This window comes from Priapulus caudatus, unplaced genomic scaffold (genome assembly GCF_000485595.1).
Source record: "Priapulus caudatus unplaced genomic scaffold, Priapulus_caudatus-5.0.1 Scaffold42, whole genome shotgun sequence".
Taxonomy (NCBI): Eukaryota; Metazoa; Priapulida; class Priapulimorpha; order Priapulimorphida; family Priapulidae; genus Priapulus; species Priapulus caudatus.
The window spans coordinates 719,372-741,296 of NW_014577103.1; the positions used below are offsets into that span (position 1 = coordinate 719,372).

The 21,925-nt window shown below is 44.1% G+C and overlaps 2 protein-coding genes and 1 long non-coding RNA gene across 4 annotated transcripts; 2 read left to right on the forward strand and 1 right to left on the reverse strand.

Moving 5' to 3' along the window:
- The first annotated feature begins 4 nt into the window (after positions 1-4).
- Positions 5-2,567, forward strand: LOC106820667. The gene is made up of 2 exons (XR_001395639.1): positions 5-41; positions 656-2,567. It is a non-coding gene; the product is annotated as an uncharacterized LOC106820667 (long non-coding RNA).
- A 2,284-nt stretch (positions 2,568-4,851) lies between these two features.
- LOC106820676 (aprataxin-like) lies at positions 4,852-11,426 on the reverse strand. 2 transcript variants are annotated; one of them, XM_014825178.1, is made up of 6 exons: positions 10,957-11,426; positions 10,566-10,684; positions 10,127-10,180; positions 9,813-9,916; positions 8,928-9,009; positions 4,852-5,259 (listed from the first exon to the last, which is right to left on the reverse strand). In XM_014825178.1, the coding sequence occupies exons 1-6, from the start codon at positions 11,125-11,127 to the stop codon at positions 5,151-5,153; spliced, it is 639 nt and encodes a 212-aa protein (XP_014680664.1). In that variant the 5' UTR covers positions 11,128-11,426; the 3' UTR covers positions 4,852-5,150. The 2 variants fall into 2 exon arrangements, with proteins under 2 accessions (XP_014680664.1, XP_014680665.1); XM_014825179.1 differs by lacking the exon at positions 4,852-5,259 and adding an exon at positions 8,465-8,758.
- LOC106820675 (putative transcription factor Ovo-like 1) lies at positions 5,266-8,046 on the forward strand. The gene is made up of 2 exons (XM_014825177.1): positions 5,266-5,568; positions 6,451-8,046. The coding sequence occupies exons 1-2, from the start codon at positions 5,489-5,491 to the stop codon at positions 7,085-7,087; spliced, it is 717 nt and encodes a 238-aa protein (XP_014680663.1). The 5' UTR covers positions 5,266-5,488; the 3' UTR covers positions 7,088-8,046.
- Positions 11,427-21,925: the final 10,499 nt, after the last annotated feature.

A 21,925-nucleotide genomic window follows, 5' to 3' on the forward strand; every position in this document is an offset into this window, starting at 1 on the left:
CAACACCGGAGTGGATACCTTCCATATCGTCGAATACAACGGTACGTGAGAACCCCGGTCTTACACCCCGCCGCCGTGCGTGATCTGCTTTATCTCCCCTTGGCTCTATTAGTGGAGCGTCTGAGTCTGCATTGCGTTTGTTTCGGTATACGTCACTAAGTTTTTCAAAAGCTACTCACTTTTATTTTATGCGAAAGAGGTTGTTAGCTTTATGGCGTAACCTTACAACGTGGGTTCTGTGGAGATTTTTAAGATACGATCCCGTGGACTGTGATTTTTGCAATAGTTTAATCTGGCAAAAAACCTATTAATTACCGTAAAGTACAGTGCGCGCAGTACCTTAAATAAATGGGTTTTGCTAAATTTCGTGTTATAAATTCGTAGTACAAAATCTCAGGTACAACTTTTGCGTGGGACCTCTTTAGATGTCATGGGTTAACGCCGGATTGAAACGGGCCAATAGCAATTAAGCCATTTATTTATTATGTTGTGCACGCGTTGTACGAGCAAATAATCTCGGATTATAGTTCGTGATAAATGACAGTGCCGTTTCTGCTATCCGTTCCAGTGTGTGTGTGTGTGTGTGTGTGTGTGTGTGTGCGTGTGTGTGTGCGCGCGTGCATATGTGTATTAATTACGTTTACTTGACCCTCAGATAAGACCAAGAAGCTGGGAGACCTCATCACTGAGATCCTCACTGCCTAATACGGCCATCCTAATATCTTCAATACCCCGTTCACACTGCAAAATTTGGTTCTACATCAAACTAGTCAGGGCCAGGACTGGGCCAGGCACGCGCTAAATCGCAGCGTACAGACAAACCGAACTCAATCAGGCTAAATTAGCACCGGTTTCAGGGGCGGATCTAGCTTTCAGGAGACGGGACAGGGGGTTGATATGATATTTGGTGGTCCGGCGGGGGCATGCCCCCCTCCCACCTGGAAAATTCAGGCAGCCGTGTAGTCACAGGGGAAATCCCCAAGTTTCTATCAGCCTGCAAACTGACTTTTTTAATTTTTGGCCCCATTTTACTAGTATCATAACATTAGTCAGTGGCTGAACGGGGGTTGCAACCCCCCCTCCCCTACCCTTTAGATCCGGTACTGAGTTTACTGCGCATGCTCAGTTTAGCTTGTTACGTCACTCAGCAGACAGCAACGTGAGTTTTATGTGACCCAAACAAGGCTATGCGCATGCGTATATCGAAATTTAGCCCGCGTCTGGTCCCGGATTGTGTGCACACACAGTTTAGCGCAGGCCAACTTAGCACGCTTCGAAGCGGGCCTGGCCCACCTTCATTTGCGAGGCTAGCCTAGTCCGGACTAGCGCGTATTTAGCGCGTATCAAATTTGCAGTATGTACGGGGTATATATGACCTCCGGCCTTATCCTGGGCCGTATAGGAGAGTGCTTCTGAAGATGACTGTGGAATGGAATAGACAAAGTTGGACTCAAACGGCAACGACATTGGAAATCACATTATTTACGTTTTAGATTAGATGACAGTTATAGAAAGAAAAACTCGCATTTCTTTCTGTGCATATATTCAAGAATAGTCGCAATAGAGATAGATGCTGTAGTTAGGGCTATTTCATATATCTGCTTACAATACTCATTCATAATTTAATAAAGCCCATTTAATTGTCTATGTATGTATGATATAAATGTCTCTATAACATATGTATTTGGTATTTTGGGGAACGAATTAGTATCAAAACAGTATTCCAGTTCGTAGTTACAGTCTGCGCATGCGCGAACTTTGCCACGAATTCTTTCGGGTCAGGTCATTTGTGACAATATAGTTCGTATTTCGACCGCACAGTCCACATACGCATTCATATGTGTCGTTGTAATGCTACAGGCTTCGCGTGTGCACGTACACGTGCGTGCGTGCGTGTGCACGTACACGTGCGTGCGTGTGCACGTACACATGCGTGCGTGTACACGTACACAAAATACATGTACATATACGTACTGAACTGAGAGCGCACGTCGCACTCGAGATTTCATTGATTTTTATCACAACTAGTATGAACTACTAACTACTAACTACTAACTACTGACTACTAACTGGCTTATTGTCAAGGCACTATAATTGTAACCGAGCGTGCGTTCATTCGATCTTGTTTGCCATCATTTTAGCTATTCAAAAATACCACCAAACTTTTTTCGAATCGCAAATTTATAAATTAATTACATGTATTAATGTATTTGAGTATACATATGGCACTAACTTTCAATATTTTGCACCGATAAGTGCACCTGTGACGAAGCTTTATAAAAATCAACGTAATATTAAATTCGAAGACTGGGGTAAGTATAGACTAGACCTGCTAATTTTTTACTTACTAATTTGCGCAGGCAGTCAGTCCAATCTATTGAGTAATATTATATATATAGTTACTACGGCGATAAATCGAGTTTGACAATCTTCCCACGAGCTGACTCATGGTTCGCGGACGCACGGTTTTGATTGTTCAAACTAGCTGACTCGATCGTGTTTCGTGTGGAACGTGTTAAATTTAATTTTCCAATAAATTTGTGTTGCTGCTTTTGTGTACAAGATTATTTTAATGATTTTATGTGGCTGATTTGAGGCTCGTTGATTGATTGTGAAGATATCACATAGCAGAAGTTCCAGCATATATCTTGTTCACTACATATATAGAACATTCACATGCACATATTATAAATATATGATGTAAATTGTCGTAGCCCTCACACACGTGTCGCGTGTTATCTGTCATACTAAAATGCGTACGGGACTCTATGAGGCCGGCCGCCTTGCCGCTTATAGATCTCCCGAGCCATCTCCACAGGAGCGCTCTCCAGAGTGCCAGAGTCAGAAGTGCCGGGGGTATAGAGAATAAGAGAGTCAAACCATGCGCTTATTTACCATTATATAATTTATATATATATATATATATAAACACGAACATGCACCCATGTAGATATTAAAATAAATGTAGAAAAACATAATGGGGTGTTAAATTTTATAATTTTATTTTTGCTTTATTTTTCTACATTTTAATAAATAAATAAATAAATATATATGTTTTTAGAAAACTGCAAAACTCCAATTAGGTGTGCCTACACTTTATTTTGCACAAAAATGTTTTCAAAATGTAAGCTAGCTAGAAATGTTCTCTGGCTATTACATCATTTCTACAAGGGCTGAAATGCAATGAGCCGCGCACGGGCTTTGTTATCTAATAATGCATCAGATTGTGCCGTTTCACACCATCCATTATCTTTAAAAAAATTCCGGGTATATATACCATGTTCCCGGATTCCATAGCACAGCGTCACATACGTACGGGAGTATTATTGCGTGGTGGAACATATTATATGCCAGCTCCCTATATTTGTTTCATTTGTACAATAACACGTGTAAATAAAAATACACTGTATATATACGTTGTTCATTTTTTTTCTAGCATGCAGGAAACTCAATTATTTTATACTCGGCATTTCTCTTTTTCCGGGGAACATACATGCATGCGCTCCATTACCAAGGCCGCCAAGTCCAATTACCATGCAAACATGCAAGGGGTGAGAAACATGCGCGTACTGCATGAACTCTATGTATGCTAGCAGGAGTGAATAAATTGACTAATTTATTCACTTCTGACGCTATATAGTGTATACCCTATATGCAAATGTAGGCAATCTACATGCTATTTTTTATTGTGCACGTACAGCAGTTCCGCTCACAATGTGCCCTGATTTTCGAAACTTTGCCATTACTATGGCTGTGCACATCATAAATTCCAACACAGCACACCTGCTCAAACACCTGTGTTGTCCACCTGTTGAACTAACCGGTGTTGCGCTCTGATGCATTTAACGGTACGGGCAACTATAAAACCAGGGTTACTCAGGTAGCGGACTGGAGGCTTGCCATGACTAGATTTAACGTAGAAGGCTTTTGGATAAGATACTATTTGAATACAACAATTTCTTATACAAAATTTGTGCTTGTGTTCCTACAGAAAACTCGCTAATAATCAACTTATGTATAAATTTACAAAAAAGCAATGATGGCAGTGGTGCTATCGTCTCGTGTCTTAGAAGCACCCGAAGTAACGTTAGAGCATGGCGGTCGTTGACAATGTAAAGTTTGGAGTTTGTCTGTAATAACAGGTTTTATGTTATTAATCACGCAAAGGAAATCAAGTATTAACTATAACGTGATAGTTCAAGTCATACCTGATACTGTAGGTATATAAATAATAGTTGTCATTCTCTGTCAACGTCAAAATAGCACATCTAAGTCTGGCTGTATTTGTGCGTTGTGACTCGTCGTGTGTGTGGTTGGTTTGTTATGAAGGCGCGCATTTGAACAGCAGCTATTTGTAGTTATTATAGTCGATGTAGAGTGGATAGACGTTCAAACATAGAAATGTATGGAATTTCCTATGAATTTACTATCATGACGTTATTGGAACGACACATGTGCTTGAGATTGAATCGTATTTTAATGTCTTATAATGATACACATCTCGGACATTTGCACTATCAAGTATCATCATCAATGACAATATCGATGATCAATGATGACACCATGATCATGATACCGTGTTTATGTTATCTTATACTTATGGTCCTGTCAGAGTAAGAAATGTATGCTATGATCTATAGAGTGTCATGTAACCAAATCGGCGGGTGGTAGCTATATATAGGTCTAGCACTGCAGTCGTTATTATTCTACATTAATCATTATGGCAATGTAATACAGAGCATTCGAGGATAATGCTAGAACTACTGCGGTAATTGGCATAGTTAATCTAATTACGTGTCATTAATTCTTCATATATTTATTTTTCAGGTGCAGACTATTCTTATATTGTCTGAAAATGCCTAAAGCATTCCTTGTTCGAAAGTTGCATTCGCCTCACAGACCGAAAAATGGGGAATTCGCAAGAGAACAGAAAAGTTACCATGACCGTGAACAATTATGCACTTCTCAGTCATTAACCAAGCATATTGATATCAATAACTCTTTCAAGAATACACTGAAGCCAAAGATAGGTGGAGGCATTCCCCTGAAGATTTATACTCAGTCAAATTATATCGGAACATCGGATTGTCTTTCTTCAAATACTGACAGCAACCAATCAGAGAACACATCTAGAAGCTACCACTATCTCACTACACTGAAAAATCAAAGTGTTCCTGTGACACTAAATGCTGCTCGAACAGTTGGCTTACATGTGGCTGTACCGAACACCAATGGAGAGTGGATTGACAAAAGTCCTTCCTGTGAAAAGGAGAATGAGACCTGGTCAGATTCGTCCGCTTTCCATCACGTTACTTTGCATGATACACAGAACCCCACACAAGCTCCCGTAGTAAGAAACGACAGCCAATCTTTAGGTGTGCCGCAGGCCATCCCATTGATCACCGCTAATCACTCGCGGTTGCTACGGAAACCTTTACAGATATGTCAGGCACGTTCAAACGACAGGAACGGCAGACACGAGTCCTTGATGTGTCTTTCATGCAGCAAAGAGTTCAGAAATTATCGTACGCTCAAACGCCATCTTAGGACCCACACTGATGCAAAACGGTAGGTTGCTACATTCAAGCAATTGCTGGTTGTGCTAGCAATTTTGCTTTTATATCAAGTATTCATTCACAAGATCATAACTACGTTCAGTAAACTCTATTGACAAAGGCTTCTAGGATTTGTTAACCTTAAAAAAAGACTAAACATGTTATACTCTCAGGGGTAGAAATTAACTTTTGAACACGGGAGTCCAACGGACTCCCTACCCTCAAAAAGAGGGAGTTCGCAGCAAAATGAGGGAGTCCGCAGTCTGAGGTTCAAAATTAAAGATATTAACAATAACGCATGTGCTTATTTTTAAGATTCATGCGGTTGCATGTCTGGCAAATTTTCTTTGGATATTAGCTGAAAAAATACGCAATTCCTCGAAGCCGTGCTCCGGAACGAGCTATAGTTAGTATGGCAGAATTTCCAGGGAGTCACACGGACTCCTACATATGTCAAATCAGGGAGTCCGACAGTAAATCAGGGAGTATTTGACTCCAGACTCCCGTTAATTTCGCAACCTGTACTCTAGTGTGATTATGTAATGGAAAATAGGAGAAAATTGTTAATACAATAAGGTACCTGGTACTCTTGATATCTAGCTAAAAGGTAGAGCCAAGGACATCTAAAGCTATCTTTCTCGCCCTCTCTCTTTCTCTCTCTCCCCCTCCCTCTTTTCTCCCTTCCTCTACCTCTCACTCTTTTTCTCCTTCCCTTCCTCCATCCCTCTCCTGAATGCCGTGATGATACTTACAAGCTGTAGGGCCTACACTGTTTGAGTGATGCCGAAATAAGTCGTCCTCTTGCTACTGCCTTCGGCATAGCAGCGTAACATCGTTAACAGTGATAAGAATAATCACGTCCGCTCTGTTGCATGTACCCGCTTTACGTTTGCAGGCACGTGTGCGCATACTGCGGCAAGGGCTTCCACGACGCGTACGACCTGAAGCGGCACCGGCGCATCCACACGGGCGTGCGGCCGTACAAGTGCCACGGCTGCGCGGCCGCGTTCACGCAGCGCGTCTCGCTCGAGGCGCACGAGACGAAGCTGCACGGGGCGCGGTCTGCGCTCGCCTACAAGCAGCGCCGTGCCAAGGTCTACGTCTGCGAGGAGTGTGGCCACGCGACGGAGCACGCTGACACGCACTGCGCGCACGTTCGCGCCGCGCACCCGCACCGCCGCGCGCTGCTCAACGTCCACGACAAGCGCGCATTCCCGCGTGGCGGCGACGACGACCGCCGGCGGGGGAGCGCGAGGACGGACGGTGGCGGAGAGAGCGCGAGGACACCGGGGGTTGGATGCGAGGCTCGCGCCCGCATTTGGCCGATCGTCGGTCGAGTAGAGCTCGGTACGGATGCTGCGTATCGCGCAGAGCTCGGTACGGATGCTGCGTACGGCGATGATCAGGTTACGGGTGATATGCCGATGGATCTCTCTGTGCATCGTTGGCGATGGCCGGTGCACACGTACACACACGACACAGCAACCTCAGCTAATGGTCACCACTTTGAAGGCAGCTCCTCCTTAGCTTAGGCTACGCTACCCTAACGCTAGCTGAAGGTGGCATCTAGTCTAGTTATTTAAAGCTAGAAGGCTACAGTCTACGAGGCCTGCAGTGGTGGGAGTAGACCCAAGCATAGGTTACTCCTAGTAGTACCCTGAAGTTGTAGGCACGAGTTGTCTGTACTATGTGATCAGGAGTCTATCAATATTGATAGACTCCTGATGTGATGTATGTGCACCGAATCTGGCGCGCATGGTTGTTTTAGAAATTGCATTTCCATTTTGTTCTGGTACTGAATTTTGTGATAAAAAATCGACCAGGTGATTTATTTAGCATGCTGTTGTGCATTGTAAATTATGAATTTATAACAAGGTTTTATTTCATTCTTGTAGTTCATGTTGTATTATATGATATAAGCAACTCGTATGAGGGGATGACCACAGCTAAAGAAATAATTTCTTTACAATTGTCTTGCATTTTATCACACGACTATTTTGCTTTATTTCTACCTATACTATCTAACAATGTCCAGCGTGTGCCTGATAATTTCTGACGATTTGCATCCCGTGTCTATTGTCCACTGAATATTCATCTACCCATCTCAGGAAATGACTTTCTAAATGCATTCCTTGTCATAAAATATCATATATGTAAATTAAAATGAGGTGAAAGTGTCCAGTATACTTCTCACATATGCTTGTCCTCCTCATCCCAAGGTAGTCGCTAGAGGTTGCTGTCTTGCATGCATTATATCTGTGAACACTCCCCTGTGCGGCTTTAATAATGTAGGTGTTGCATAAAATATTACGTGTCATGGTTGTGTTGCTGAATTCACCTTGTAGTTACTTTATTATTTAAAATGATGATTGTCATTATATTCATGTTGCAGTCTACAATTATTTATAGTAGCTAGGAAATTTATGAAGTATGTCGTTTTATGCCTCAACTTTATTCTTTCTCTTGGACATTGCTGAGTAATCATAAAACTTGTGGGATGTTGTTTATACATTCACGTCACATACAACACTATGAATGGATGTTATTGTTCCTATATACCAATAATATATAAACATATTGGTGTATGTTTTATAGTAAGTATATTACCCATTTTCTCTTTGGTCATTTTTCTACTTTTATAAACGTAGGACACAAAAAGTGCATTTTTGATGAGCGGCGAGATCGAAACCTGAATTGTAATTTAAAAAGCGCTGTATTTTCATTATTCTAGAAATATTTGTTGGAATTTATTAAATATAGAATTTAATGTTGTGGAAATAAATCATTTCTACAATAATAAATGAATGTGTTAACTACTCTTTTGTTAATCAGCAGGATGTATAGCTTTCTACAAGCTGTTTTCAGACAAAATGTCTGAAAATTACAGTAATTAACATAAATAAATTAACTACATTTATATAACTTATTTATTATCAACCCAGATCATCAGATTAAGAGTTAACACATGATACTATTAAAATTTCAACATTTACACATATTGTATTGTATTGTATTGTTACATTTACTTAATGGAAAAAATATTCTGAGAATTAGGCAGGGTACGTATACTACTGGTTTATCAAATCCATACTGACACCTCATTGATAATGAATATAGTTTATTCTTCTCAAGACTTGATGTGGGTTCTAATGTGCATCTTCAGAGTTGGTATATTTTTCTGCTCTGTCTTGCACACGTGGCACCTGGTGAAATTGGGTGTAACGTAAATATACACCTTAGTAAATTACCATGTGTATTACAGTAAGTTAAACACACATTAACAATGTTAACGCACATCAAATTTTGAAAATCTACAGTATGCAGTTGACCACAGTGGTACATGTAAATGCAAAAGGTATTTGAATTACTTACACTAAAGGGTTTTTCAAAAGTTGTCCAGCATTACTTTGGTCCACAGCCACCTTGCCACTTTGTTCTATCTGCTCGATGACATCTAATGTTAAATTGTAACATATATGAATACATCTGAATGCTAATCGTACTTCAATTACATCACAACACACTCGTGCACTATAGTGCAAAGAAATCAGTATTTTAAACCACCGAGAGCTTGATATAAGCTAAGTGACATATGCATATCCAGAAAACAATCCTCACAATTGACCCAGGAAGTTTCAAACCAACCCATGCGTCCATTCGTGTGTGCATCTGTGCTTGCGTGTGTCTGTGAGTGCGTACATACGTGTACGTGCGTGGATGCATGTGTGTCTGCATGTGTGGGTGCGTGCATGGATACGACAGTAAATAAACACTTACTTTACTACTCAAGACACACTGAATCACTTGTGCTTCAAATAATTATCAACCCTTCAATTGATTACTGTATTGGAAGGTATAAACAGTTACACATGCAGGTTGGACCCTGGTAAAATGTCAACTCCAGTGGTCTGGTGCGAATTGAAAATAATGGTATTTAATTTGTGGAACTGCTGCTTGGCGATGCCGAGATTTCATGCGATTTAAACAAAACGTTGTTCACAGATTGACTGTCACTCACAGTGGTTTGTGGTTATTTCGAGCTTTTATGTACTCTTCAATATGGTGCATGAGAGGTCAAGAGGTAGTGATGCATTGTTATTTTTGGTATTATTTCCCTGAACTTTGCTGGTTCAGAATTTTCAAGTGTTCAGCACTGGCCTGGTACCAAGAGTGCTGGATTACGGGGGTGCAACCTGTTTTAAAATATTGATATTCTTATGTCTACTGTTATCCTTCTTCAAAGTAAACACAACATACCTTTACTATCAAGAAAATAGTCAGTCGTAAACGAGTTCCAGTGTTTCTTTGTCTTTAGGCAGGGTGAATCAAAGTCTTGGCTGATCACATGCATGTGGACATGGCTAGAACAAAGATGCTGTATTCACAATTCCTTCAAAAAGATTCTATTCACATCTACATGACCTAAATCTATAAGCAAAATGCACTGTTATTACTAATTTGTAACTATCTAAAATGAGTAAATTGTCTGAAATAAAAAATATAATAAGATAAGCAGATCTCACAAATATTGATAACACGCATTGTAATTATGAGCAACATGTTTTAATTACCTCATGCTCGGTACTGCGTGATACCCAAACCGAAACTTCAGAGCTTTGCTTGATCTGAATAGAAAGATAGAATAATAAACAGTTTAATTAATGATAAATTGATTAATAACATATTTAAAAAGATAGACAGATCACCTTTTCAAGAGAGAGTAAGAAATGCTAGAAAGAAAGAAGTAGAACTCATTACACCAGGGCAGAAGAAACTGAAGAAGACCAGCCAAACATTAGATAGAAAAAACCAATTTAGACATAAAGATGATGGGCCCAAGGAAGGAAGACGCTGAGGCCGGTAGCATATGGCAGCAGAAAGTCTACTTCAAGCTGACCCCGTAATGGTAGGTGACAAGAAAATAAAAAATACAGCTGTAGGTATTAGTTCCTGTTTGAATCACACGTACTAGGGAATAAACAGATTGATCTAAATGCATTTGTCACTCACTTTTCAGCTAGCTCCACACCCCTTTTCTCTATGTGTTTTAACAGAGGAAGGTGGTCCCTTGAGAGAGCTTTGAGGTTAGGTATGCTCTCATGTGGTAGAATTAGGAAATGGAACCTTGCCTGCAATGAAACATAACAAGCTACCATACATATATTTCATGAAGCCTACCTAATAGTAATATAATCAGCGCTTTGTGGAAAGAGCAAACAATGATATAAATAAGGTGTATACATTTATGTAATACAATATGAACAGCGCATGCGCAACAACTGCTCGGACGAATAGCGCATACGAACAGGTGTCCGATGCTTGGACGAATATCCACGTCCGCTACAGTTACTGAGTTAGTTACAGTGCCCTGACAGTAGCATACTTACATACTCAGACTGACCTTTGGGTATTTATCCTTGATTATTACTACCATTTCGTCCCTATCCACCCGAAGTTCCGGATCATCCATTGACGCTTTTAGGCCAAGGCTCCAGTGTCCCTTTTTCGCTAGGGGACCTACGTTATTTTTTGACGAATTACCTGGCTCATGCAATTTTCTTTTCGCTGCCATAGTTTTAGATATGCCCAGACTTAATTTTAGACCTAGTATGGCTATGTCACCTATCTGCCTTGCAATTTTGGTTACGTACCCTACATATAATACCCGAAAGGGTAAACTTATTACAGCTAAACTGCGTTACAGTCGCATGTAAATGTATATCGTTGCACATAAATAACACAATACTCATTATATCACATAATAGTAAATTGCTCATCTATTTTTAGTATTAGTAGTATTACTACTATTAGTATTAGTAACTGTGCAGAGTTCAGTTTACACATGAATATGCTGCGTGTTTTGTTGTTGAAAATCAGCGCCACCACCACAAAATATCACGTGACGAGCAAACCTTCGAGTGAGACCAATCAAATAACGTCCCCTAGAATGCATCGAAGAAAAATTAAAAAAACCGTTCTTACGCACGTTATGAACTAACTATATTATATTTATACTATAACGCGGCTCTAGCAATTAAGGTCAGAAGGAAATAATCACAATTGCACAGAGCTTAAATTCGATTGGATGTTCTAATAATGATTAGCGAGTAGAAAACAATAGTAGAGCCTAATCATTGTTTTTGCGGACGTTCTCGAACCGCTTTGTTTGCGATAATTAAACTAGTAGGAACGCGTGTCTTTGGTGTTGATAGACAAGGCCCTAATAACAAGTAATTTCGTTAGCCGATTGCCAATAATTAGGATAATATTAATTTAATGGACAGCTTATTTTATTATTGCTAATTTTTACTGCATTTCAACATTACAATTTACAGTTCTATGATTTTTGTGTCGTACCGGTACAATGGTGAACTGTGATTCAGAATCACTATATCTGAGTTGCAAGAACCTACATCGCAATGCGAGTTTGGACCATTTAGAGAAATGTCTTCACGATTGTTTAGAAAAAGCCGCATCTAACGATGCACTGCGAGACGTTTCCGCTTCGTATGGTGAAGGTGGTGAACTGGAAGCGAAAAGTCTTTTGATTATTCTTTTCGTTATCGTCGTGGTCGTCATCGTCATGTGCCCATTTATATGCACCCGGTGTCTGCGTCGAAATTTTGTCGGAATTAATGACAGGAGACCGATTCCTCTGTGTCCACCCCATACCTCGATCATACCAGATTGCTGTCATTACAGAGGTTATTGCTGGTGTTCGTTGTGCAGCTTGTGCTTAGCACATGTATGGATCCAGCTACAGAACTTCACCATGAGTTTTCGACAAAATGTTCCGCCCGCCACCATTGGCACTATGATAATGTATCATGGGACAACGAGAGAGTCAGCATCTCAGATTTTTGAAAATGGCTTCCTTCCATCTGAAAGAGGGCTATTAGGATCTGGTGTATACATGTCCCGGGACCGCGGCAAGGGATGTGGTTTCGCAGATCCGATCTTGTTAACCGCAAAAGTAGACGTTGGCAAATGTCTGGAGGTCCGAGGAGGCAGGAACAGATCGTGGCATCAAAATGGATTCGACTCTGCTTGGATACCAAAGGGTACGATATATTTCTCATCATATTCTGTGCGACGATTACGTTACACGATTTGCAAATGAATCGTGCAATAATGAAGCATTAGCATTCGTGCGTATTTGATAGAATATTCCCATTTCTTTGTATTAAACCCCGTATTTGTATCTGCAGGAACCATAACACAGCGAGAAGAACACTGTATATGGGATCCATCAAGAATACATGTCTTGTTTGCGATCAACATTAAAACAAACGAAGTTGCTAGTCAACAACTACTAACCGTTAACTAGCACTGCACCTCAAACCTCTACCGCGCGTCGTTATCTATGGGTCTTCTTGCATCAATTTATATTAAATTAAATTATCACACATATATATAATATCAGGAGCGTATATTGAGCAAATATATTTGTCAATTACGCCATTACGTACGCGCCATTACGTAGGCGCCATTACGTCATTACGCCATTACGTCAATTACGTCATACAAATATATTTGTCATTATACGCTCCTGATAATATAGAATGTGTGTGTGTGTGTGTGTGTTGTGTGTGGTGTGTGTGTGTGGTTGTGTGTGTGTGTGTGTGTGTGTGTGTGTGTTGTGTGTTTGTGTGCGCGGTAGTATATATATATACTATATATATATGTGTGCTGTGTGTGTGTTTGTGTGTGTGTTATATATATATATATTATAGTATATATATAGTATCATCGGGCGGCGCCAGGTTTTTCTTAGGGGGGCGAAAACAGGGGCGTGTAAAGGAGCAGCGCGAAGGGGGGGTCTGGGGGGCTCCCCTAGGAAATTTTTGAAATAGACCCCTCAAGATGCGTTTTCTGCGCGAGCAGGGGGGGTCCGGACCCCTGGACCCCCCCCCCTGTACACGCCCCTGGAACTGTAGACTGATACCGTGTGCGCTTGCACTGACGGGTGGAGTGCCAGGGGGTAAGATTCATGATTCATCATGCTGTCGTACGCAAAATATTTGGCGTAAATCTTGTGTACGCAATCGACGTTGCTTAGTTGCAGATTCATCACACAGCTATTTAGTAAATTTCGAATGATTTCGCGTACGCAAGCGAGGCCGTTTTAGGTGCGATTCATCAAGCTAAAATTTACGTAAACCTTTGGGTAACCTTTACACGAGCTGACGAGGTGCCGTAAACCACTCGAAATTTCCGCAAGTGTTTCCAGCATACCGCAGCAATGCATTATTTTATTGAGAAAACATTATAAGTTACTACTCAACTAAAAATAAATAAATAATTACCATACTACACAGACAGGCGCGCCTTTGACGCTTTTTTTGTCATATAGCTTGGCATGTCGTTTTCGTTATAAGCGAGGTCGTTAGTTAGCGCGTGTTACGTGCACCGTCTAGGCCCGTGGCCGTCGCGCACGTTGGTACGTGCACCACGCACGCCACGTTGTAGTGCACACAAGCACGCAGCGTGTACGTACACCACGCAGGCGCACGCGCACGCCCGTGTACGTACCGCAAGCACGCACGTGTACGTGCCCACGCACGTCACGTGTAGCGTGCACAACAAGCCACCGCACGCACGCACCGTGACGCACGTGTACGTTGCACACACACGCACGCAACGCACCGTGACGCACGGTGGTACGTTGCAACACGCACGCAACCAACGGCACGCACGGCAGTACGTGTCGCTAACTTTCGCATCGAGTGTGTGAACACAATAAACAACGAAATGAGGACAACTATCACAAATCTCCCCAGCACTCTGTAGACAGAGCCTCAGAGCCATATGGTTTACATGAGCAAGAGAGGCGTCAGTTTGGTTGCGCTATGGTATGTGTCGGCAACAAGTGTGATTGTTTATGCTAGGCACGCTCCCCTCAACAGCCAGGTCAGCTACGATGGCGTAGTGGATTTACAACTGGAATTCCATCACATTTGGCGTTACGCAAGGTGCTACGCCTGCGTTGATGAATGCGCGAACCTACGAGCTTGGCGTAGGTACTTTGTAGAAAACTCCTGTGTACGCGATACACGTTTGCGCAACGGGTTGATGAATCCGGCCGCCGAAGTGCCTTAGTGCCCCCTGGTGGGGTCCAAGGGGGCAGAGCCCCTGCAGGGTCCGGGGAAGCTCTCAGAGTTTAGGCTAATCAAAGCCCGCTCAAATTGCTGGACAAAAAATTGATGCAGGGGAACCAAGGAGCAAGAACATATACCAAGGAGATGAAACCCCGGGGGGGAAGGACTCACCCCACATTCCTGTAGGATATCTTGGTGATGTGCCACTGCGAGTTAAAAATGGGGGGGGGCTCCTGGCTCTGGCTCTGGAACACACACCCACACACAACACACACACACACACACACACACGCATACACACACCTAACTAAAACCTAGACCGAAGGCATCTCACGAAGCCATACCTCCGGCCAGCGACATACGGCCATACGCCATACGAATCACGAACACACGAAAATAACCGACACGATATACGCCAGCGTACATCGTATGCTCGCTGCAGGCGTGGCGCGCTCAGGTCAGCAGGCAGGCCGCTCGTGGCTTGGCTCGCGTCGCTGACGCGGACTAAATATCAATCGCGTCAGCACACACACGACCACACAACACACGGCGCCACGACAACAACCCTCACACACACAACACCACAACACACACACACACACGCGCGCGCTGCGCGCCGTGCGCAGCTATACGTGTAACACGAACCACATACCTGATCACATAACGCTAACCGCTCGCACTCCGTGGGCGAGTAAAAATAAGATAACATGTAGAGTATTATTAGAGGTGCAGTCTGACGTATGTAATTATAATTTATAAGTTTGTTAACCAACGCTCAAGTGTGGCGCTAACCTTTCCGCGCGGAAACAGCATCATCGACAAAATGAGGTCCCAACTTTGAAGACTACCAAGGAATAACACTTGACATCGATTATGCAAATTTAGAGCACAGGTTTTATATGGATGATTCGACACTTAAATTTCGATGTTTTGCGATGAAAGTGGTCCAGCTTGTAGGCTACATCACTCACTCCATTTTTGGGCGATCCCCTATTATGTTGCAAGAATCTTCTCTTTACCTTTTCCTTGGGGCAATGATGACCCCCCCCCCTCACCATACATTTGGGCAAGACATTTGGCAAGAAGTGTTTTCTTTTTCTTTGTCTTCTTCTCTTTTCTTTTTTTTTTGCTTTTTTTATCTTCTTTTTTCTACTTGGCTTTCACTTTTTTTGGCAAATGATAGGGGGGCGACCGTCACCCCCTGCCCCCCCCGCTGTGGCACCGAACCCCTGGATATATATATCTATATATATATATATAGTATAACGTGTGTGTGTGTGTGTTTTAATTTAGTTGAGGTGTCGCAATCAGAAAACATAACACGCACAAACAACCAATAGCTTTACCTTCATGGGCGCACGACTTGCAACACACGTACTTGCGCGCAGCGCGGCCGCACGGCACGCGCCAACTCATACATCTACACGTCATACAAATATATTTCAGTGTATACGCTCCTGATAATATAGGAATGTGGTGTGTGTGATAGTGTGTGTGTTGTGTGTGTTTGGTGATGTGTGTGTGTGTTGCTTGTTGTGTCTTGTGTGTGCGTATATATATATATATAGTATATAGTATATATATATATATATTATATAATATATGTGTGTGTGTGTGTGTGTTGTTTGTGTGTGTGTATATATATAATATATATATATATATATATATATATATATATATATATATATATATTATAATATATTATTGTGTTGTGTGTGTGGTGTGTGTGTGTGTGTGTGTGGTGTGTGATGTGTGTGGTTGTGTGTGGTGTGTGTGTGTGTGTGTGTTTAATTTAGTTTGAGTATGACAGAGAAAACACGCACAGCAAGCACTACTTCCGCTCATGCGCGAACGGCTTGCACAGGCACGTACTTGCGCCGCAGCTGCGACGGCCCGCAACAGGACGCGGCCACTCCATACATCTCACACATCATCCCCCGTCCGCCAAATACGAAGCGCGCAACGCATTCATCTAGCACATGCAATCCCGCCGTCCGCCAACACGCGCACGCATACTCTACACATGCGAGGTAACAACCTGCGCAACGCATACATCTACACATAAACTCCCCCGCACTCAAAACACGCGCCAGCGCAATACATCTACACATAAACTGCCCACGCACTCAGAACACGCGCACGCATACATGCTACACAGTCACTCTCCGTCCCGCAAACACGCGCGACAGCATACATCTACACATAAACTCCTCCTCCTCGAAATGCGCGCACCGCATATATGCTACACATGCAACTCCCCGTCTCTCAACACGGGGCGCAGGTCCAGCGGGCGTGCTGGGTGGCGAGGTGCCTGTGAGAGTCAGCGCGCGCCGGACGCTGTAGGGCGCGCACGTCGATACATCTACACATCAACTCCCCCCGCTCCCGCAAACACGTACGCGCATACATCTACACAATCACTCCCCGTCGCGCAAACACGCGCACGCATAGCATCTACACATAAACTCTCCGCCGCAGGCGTTCAAACACGCGCGAAACGGCATACATCTACAGCGCATGAAACTCCCCCGCACTCAAACACGCGTCGGGAGCACACCGGCGGGACTCGCACGCAATCACATCTACACAATAAACTCCCCCGCAGCGACCGCACAGCATAATCTACAGCATAAACTCCCCAGTCCCTCAAACACTGCGCGACGCATACATCTACAACATCACTGCGCCACGCGTCCCTAAAACACGCGCACGCATACATCTAGCAACGCATCAACTCCCCCGTCCTCAACACGTACACGCCATACATCTAACACATAAACTCCCGCCGATCCTCAATGCGGCGCACGCATATATCTAGCACATCAACTCCCCCCCGTCCTCAAAACACGGCGGCGACGCATACATCTACAGCCATAAACTCGCCGCGCCGCGCACTCAACAAGCGCACCTCATGACATCTACAGCAATCAACTCCGCCCCGTCCTCTAAACAGCGTACACGCATAGCATACTAACACATAAACTCCCCCGTCCTCAAATGCGCGCAAACGCGATAATCTACAGCAACATCACTCCCCGTCCCTCGGAAAGAAGGCACGCGATACTCTTACATAAGCTCTCTTACCGCACTCAGAGCACGCGCACGCATACATCTACCACATAAACTCCCCCGTCCTCAAACAACGCGCACGCATACATCTACACGATAAATCCGCCCGCACTCAAACACGCGCCGACGCCATAACATCATTACACATAAACTCCCCGCACTCCAAACCGGCGCACGCATTACATCTACACATAAACTCCCCCGCACTCAACACGCGCAGCATACCTCCTACACATAAACTCCTGCCCGCACTCAAACACGCACACCATACCTCTAACACATAAACCTCCCCGTCCTCGAACACGCAGCACGCATCAACATCTACAGCATAAACTCCCGCGCCGCACTCAAACCACGGCGGCACAGCATACATCTAAGCACATAAAACTCCGCCCGCCACTCAAACACTGAGGGGAGTGGACACGACGCGATACATGCTACACATAAACTCCGCCCGTCCCCAAACACGGCGCAACGCATACATCTACACATAAACTCCCCGTCGGCTCAAATGCGCGCACGGCATGATATCTAGCACATCAACTCCGCCCGTCCCAAACACGCGCACGCATACCATGCTACACAATAAACTCCCCGCACTCAAAGCACGCGCGGAACGCAATAGCATCTACACATAAACTCCCTGGCCCCCCGCACTCAAACACGGCACACGCATACATCTACACATAAACTCCCCGTCCCCAAAGCACGCGCACAGCAATAACATCTAACACCATCAACTCGCCCCGTCCTGCAATGCGCGCGACGCCATATATCTACACATAAACTCCCCCGGTCCCCAAACACGCGCCACGCATACATCTACACATAAACTCCCCCCCGCTCTCAAACACGCGCACGCACGGACATCTACACATTAAACTCCCCCGTCTGCAGAAACACGCGCAACGCTCGTCATAACTACACATCGAACTCCCGTAGCTAGCCGTCCCCAAACACGGCACAACGCATGACATCTACACCATCAACTCGCCACCGTCCTCATGCGGCACACGCATATATGCTACACCATCAACTTCGCCCCGTCCTCAACACGCGCAGTCGGGCAAGAACACATCTCACATAAACTCCCCCGTCCTCAAACACGCGCACCGCATTCATACTACAGCAATCAACTGCCCGCCGCCCCAAACACGGCGCACGCATACATCTACACATAAACCTCCCCCACCGTCCCGCAAAACACGCCGCACGCATACACATCTAAACACAATAAACTCCCCGCGCACTCAAACACGCGCACCGGCATACATCTACGACAGTAAACCACCCCGCGCCTCAAACACGCCGCACGCATACAATCTAACATAAAACTCCCCGTCCCCCAAGACACGCGCACGCATTACATCTAGCACATAAACACTCCCGCCGTGCCTCAAACAACGCCGCGAGCGCAAACGATACATACTGCAACATATAACTCCCCGTCCTAAAACCACGGCGGTGCGCGGCGCCAGCGCACGCATACATCTACGACATCAACTCCCCCCGTCCTAAACGACGCCACGCATACATGCTACAGCATACTCCGCCCCCGTCCCCAAGCACGCGCACGCAATTACATCTACACATAAAAACTCCCCCGTCCTCAAACACCGCGCACGCATACAATCTACACATAAAACTCTCGCGTCCCCCGCAGACACCGCGCACGCATACATCTACACATCAACCTCCTCCCCGTCTGCCAAACACGCGCACGGCATACATTCTACACATAAACTCCCCGTCCTCAAACCGCGCACGCATACATCTACACATAAACTCCAGCCGTCCCCAAACCACCGCACGCATCACATCTACCATAAAGCTCGCCGCCGTCCTCCAACACGCGCACGCCATACATCTACACATAAACTCCCCCCGTCCTCAAAACACGCGCACGCATACATCTACACATAAACCCCATGTCCCGCAAACACGCAGCGACGCAATACATCTACACATTCAAGCTCCCCCGTCCCTCAATCGCGCACGCGTCCTCAAACACTACACGCATACATCACACATAAACTCCCCCGTCCCCAAAACAAGCGCACGCAAATACATCTACACATAAACTGCCCCGTCCTGAAACACGCTGCCGCCCTGTCGGCTTTAGCGCGCACAGCATGACAATCTACACAATAAACTCCCCCGTCCCCCAAACAACGCGACACGGCATACATCTACACCCACACCCCCCGTCCCCAAACACCCGGCGCACGCACACATATATACACATATATACACATATATACACATATATACACATCAACTCCCCCGCGCGTCCCCAAATACGCGCGCGCATACATCTACACATCAACTCCCCCGTCCCCAAACACGCGCACGCATTCACTCGCACGCGAAATGTTCGTAATGAATTGAAAAGTAATTAATCGATTGTGAATAAGTTCAAATAATGATTTGTTGTGTAAATGGTTTCTAAGACCAGTTTTATGTTGTACACATAAATTTGAAATGTGAATTAAAAATGTAGTAAAAGGATTTTTAAGGTTCAAGTTGATCAATCTTAAGTGTGATCTATATATTGCTAACGTTTTAATTATTTAATACAGGCGCGGCTGACTTGGTAACTGCACAGTCTATTCGCCGTCGACCACAGTCTTTCTATTGAATGTTTATTCTAATGTTGTCGTCTGCATGTACATATCTTCAGCGAAAATAAATATTTCTGAATTTGAATTTGAATTTGAATCTTCTTGGACCCAATTAAACTCTGATCCAAAATTGGCGTCACACATGCGTTTTTTCATCTCCTTGTATATCTAGCTCATTGAGCTGTATCATTAGCCTCGTAAACACGAGCCTCGTCTACATGGTGTCACCTTAACCCGAGTTAAGCTAACCCCTTAAAGATTTCGCGCGCATCTACACGAGTCTTAACCCGGGTTAGCTTAACCACCTTCATTGCGCGACGTAACCCGGGCTAAGGCTTAACCCGAGTTAAGACCTCGTATAGACGCTTAACCCGAGACGTTTGAAGCCTCGTCTATAGTATTGGTTCTGCGCTGTGTGTGTGGTGCACGTCAGCAATGATCAAAGACGTAGAGTATAAAAGATAGGTTTATTCTACAACAGGTTACAACAGACATAAACGCAACGCGCAGGTTGTGGATGCCGAGAGCGTATACTCTCCGTTCTTCTATCTCTATACCCTCCCCTCCCCGTCTCTCCTGATCATCCCTCTTATTTATAGAGGAGGCTTTCCATCTTCGACCTCTGCGTTGGCACAGCCTGCTCTCGCCAAATCGCAGGCACCATGCACATCTAGCTAGCTTTTATTAATCGGTTGACTTCTCTGGCTCCGGTGCGATCCAGATCTCCCTTGTGCATTAATCATCCTACAATGTGCATTAATCAGAATGCCAATAAAGAGAACTAATGACATCAGACTGTCGTCTCCAAAAAGTTAATTGCTGTTAAACTCCAGATGTCCTCCTTTATTACCTTAATTGTTGCCGCTCCTACTAACTACTCTATACTACTATGTACTTATATGTATATATATATCACATTGACCTTATTACTTAACTGAAGCTGTATCTGTATATATGCCCAGGGGCGGCGCCAGGGTATTTTCTTAGGGGGGGCGAAACCAGGAGCGTTTACAGGAACACGCGAAGGGGGGGTCTGGGGGAGAGCCTGGGGGAAATTTTTTAAATTAGACCCCCTCAGATGCGTTTTCTGCGCGAGTAGGGGTGGTCCGGACCCCCTGGACCCCCCTGTACACGCCCCTGGGAACTGTAGAATCTGATACCGTGTGCGCTTGCACTGACGGGTGGGGTCCATGGGGTAGATTCATAATTCATCAAGCTGCGTACGCAAAATATTTTGCGTAAATCTTGTGTACGCAATCGACGTTACTTAGTTGCAATTCATCAACACAGCTATTTAGTAAATTTTCGTACGATTTCGCGTACGCAAGCGAGGCCGTTTTAGGTGCGATTCATCAAGCTAAAATTTACGTAAACCTTTGCGTAACTTTACACGAGCTGACGAGGTGCCGTAAACCACTCGAAATTTCCGCAGGTGTTTCCAGCATACCGCAGCATACATTATTTTATTGAGAAAACATTATAAAATTACTGGGTACTCAACTAAAAACAAATAAATAATTACCATACTACACAGACAGGCGGCTCCTTTGACGCTTCTTTTGACATAGCTTGGCGTTGTTTT

Bases quoted from the DNA above. Each gene is read 5' to 3' on its own strand.
- LOC106820675 (XM_014825177.1), top strand. From the start codon at position 5,489: ATGTGTCTTTCATGCAGCAAAGAGTTCAGAAATTATCGTACGCTCAAA. The intron at 5,569-6,450 runs GTAGGTTGCTAC...TTACGTTTGCAG, and splicing joins ACCCACACTGATGCAAAACG to GCACGTGTGCGCATACTGCG.
- LOC106820676 (XM_014825178.1), bottom strand. From the start codon at position 11,127: ATGGCAGCGAAAAGAAAATTGCATGAGCCAGGTAATTCGTCAAAAAAT. The intron at 9,917-10,126 runs GTAATTAAAACA...TCTTTGTTCTAG, and splicing joins CACGCAGTACCGAGCATGAG to CCATGTCCACATGCATGTGA. The intron at 9,010-9,812 runs GTATGTTGTGTT...ATTTAACATTAG, and splicing joins CTATTTTCTTGATAGTAAAG to ATGTCATCGAGCAGATAGAA.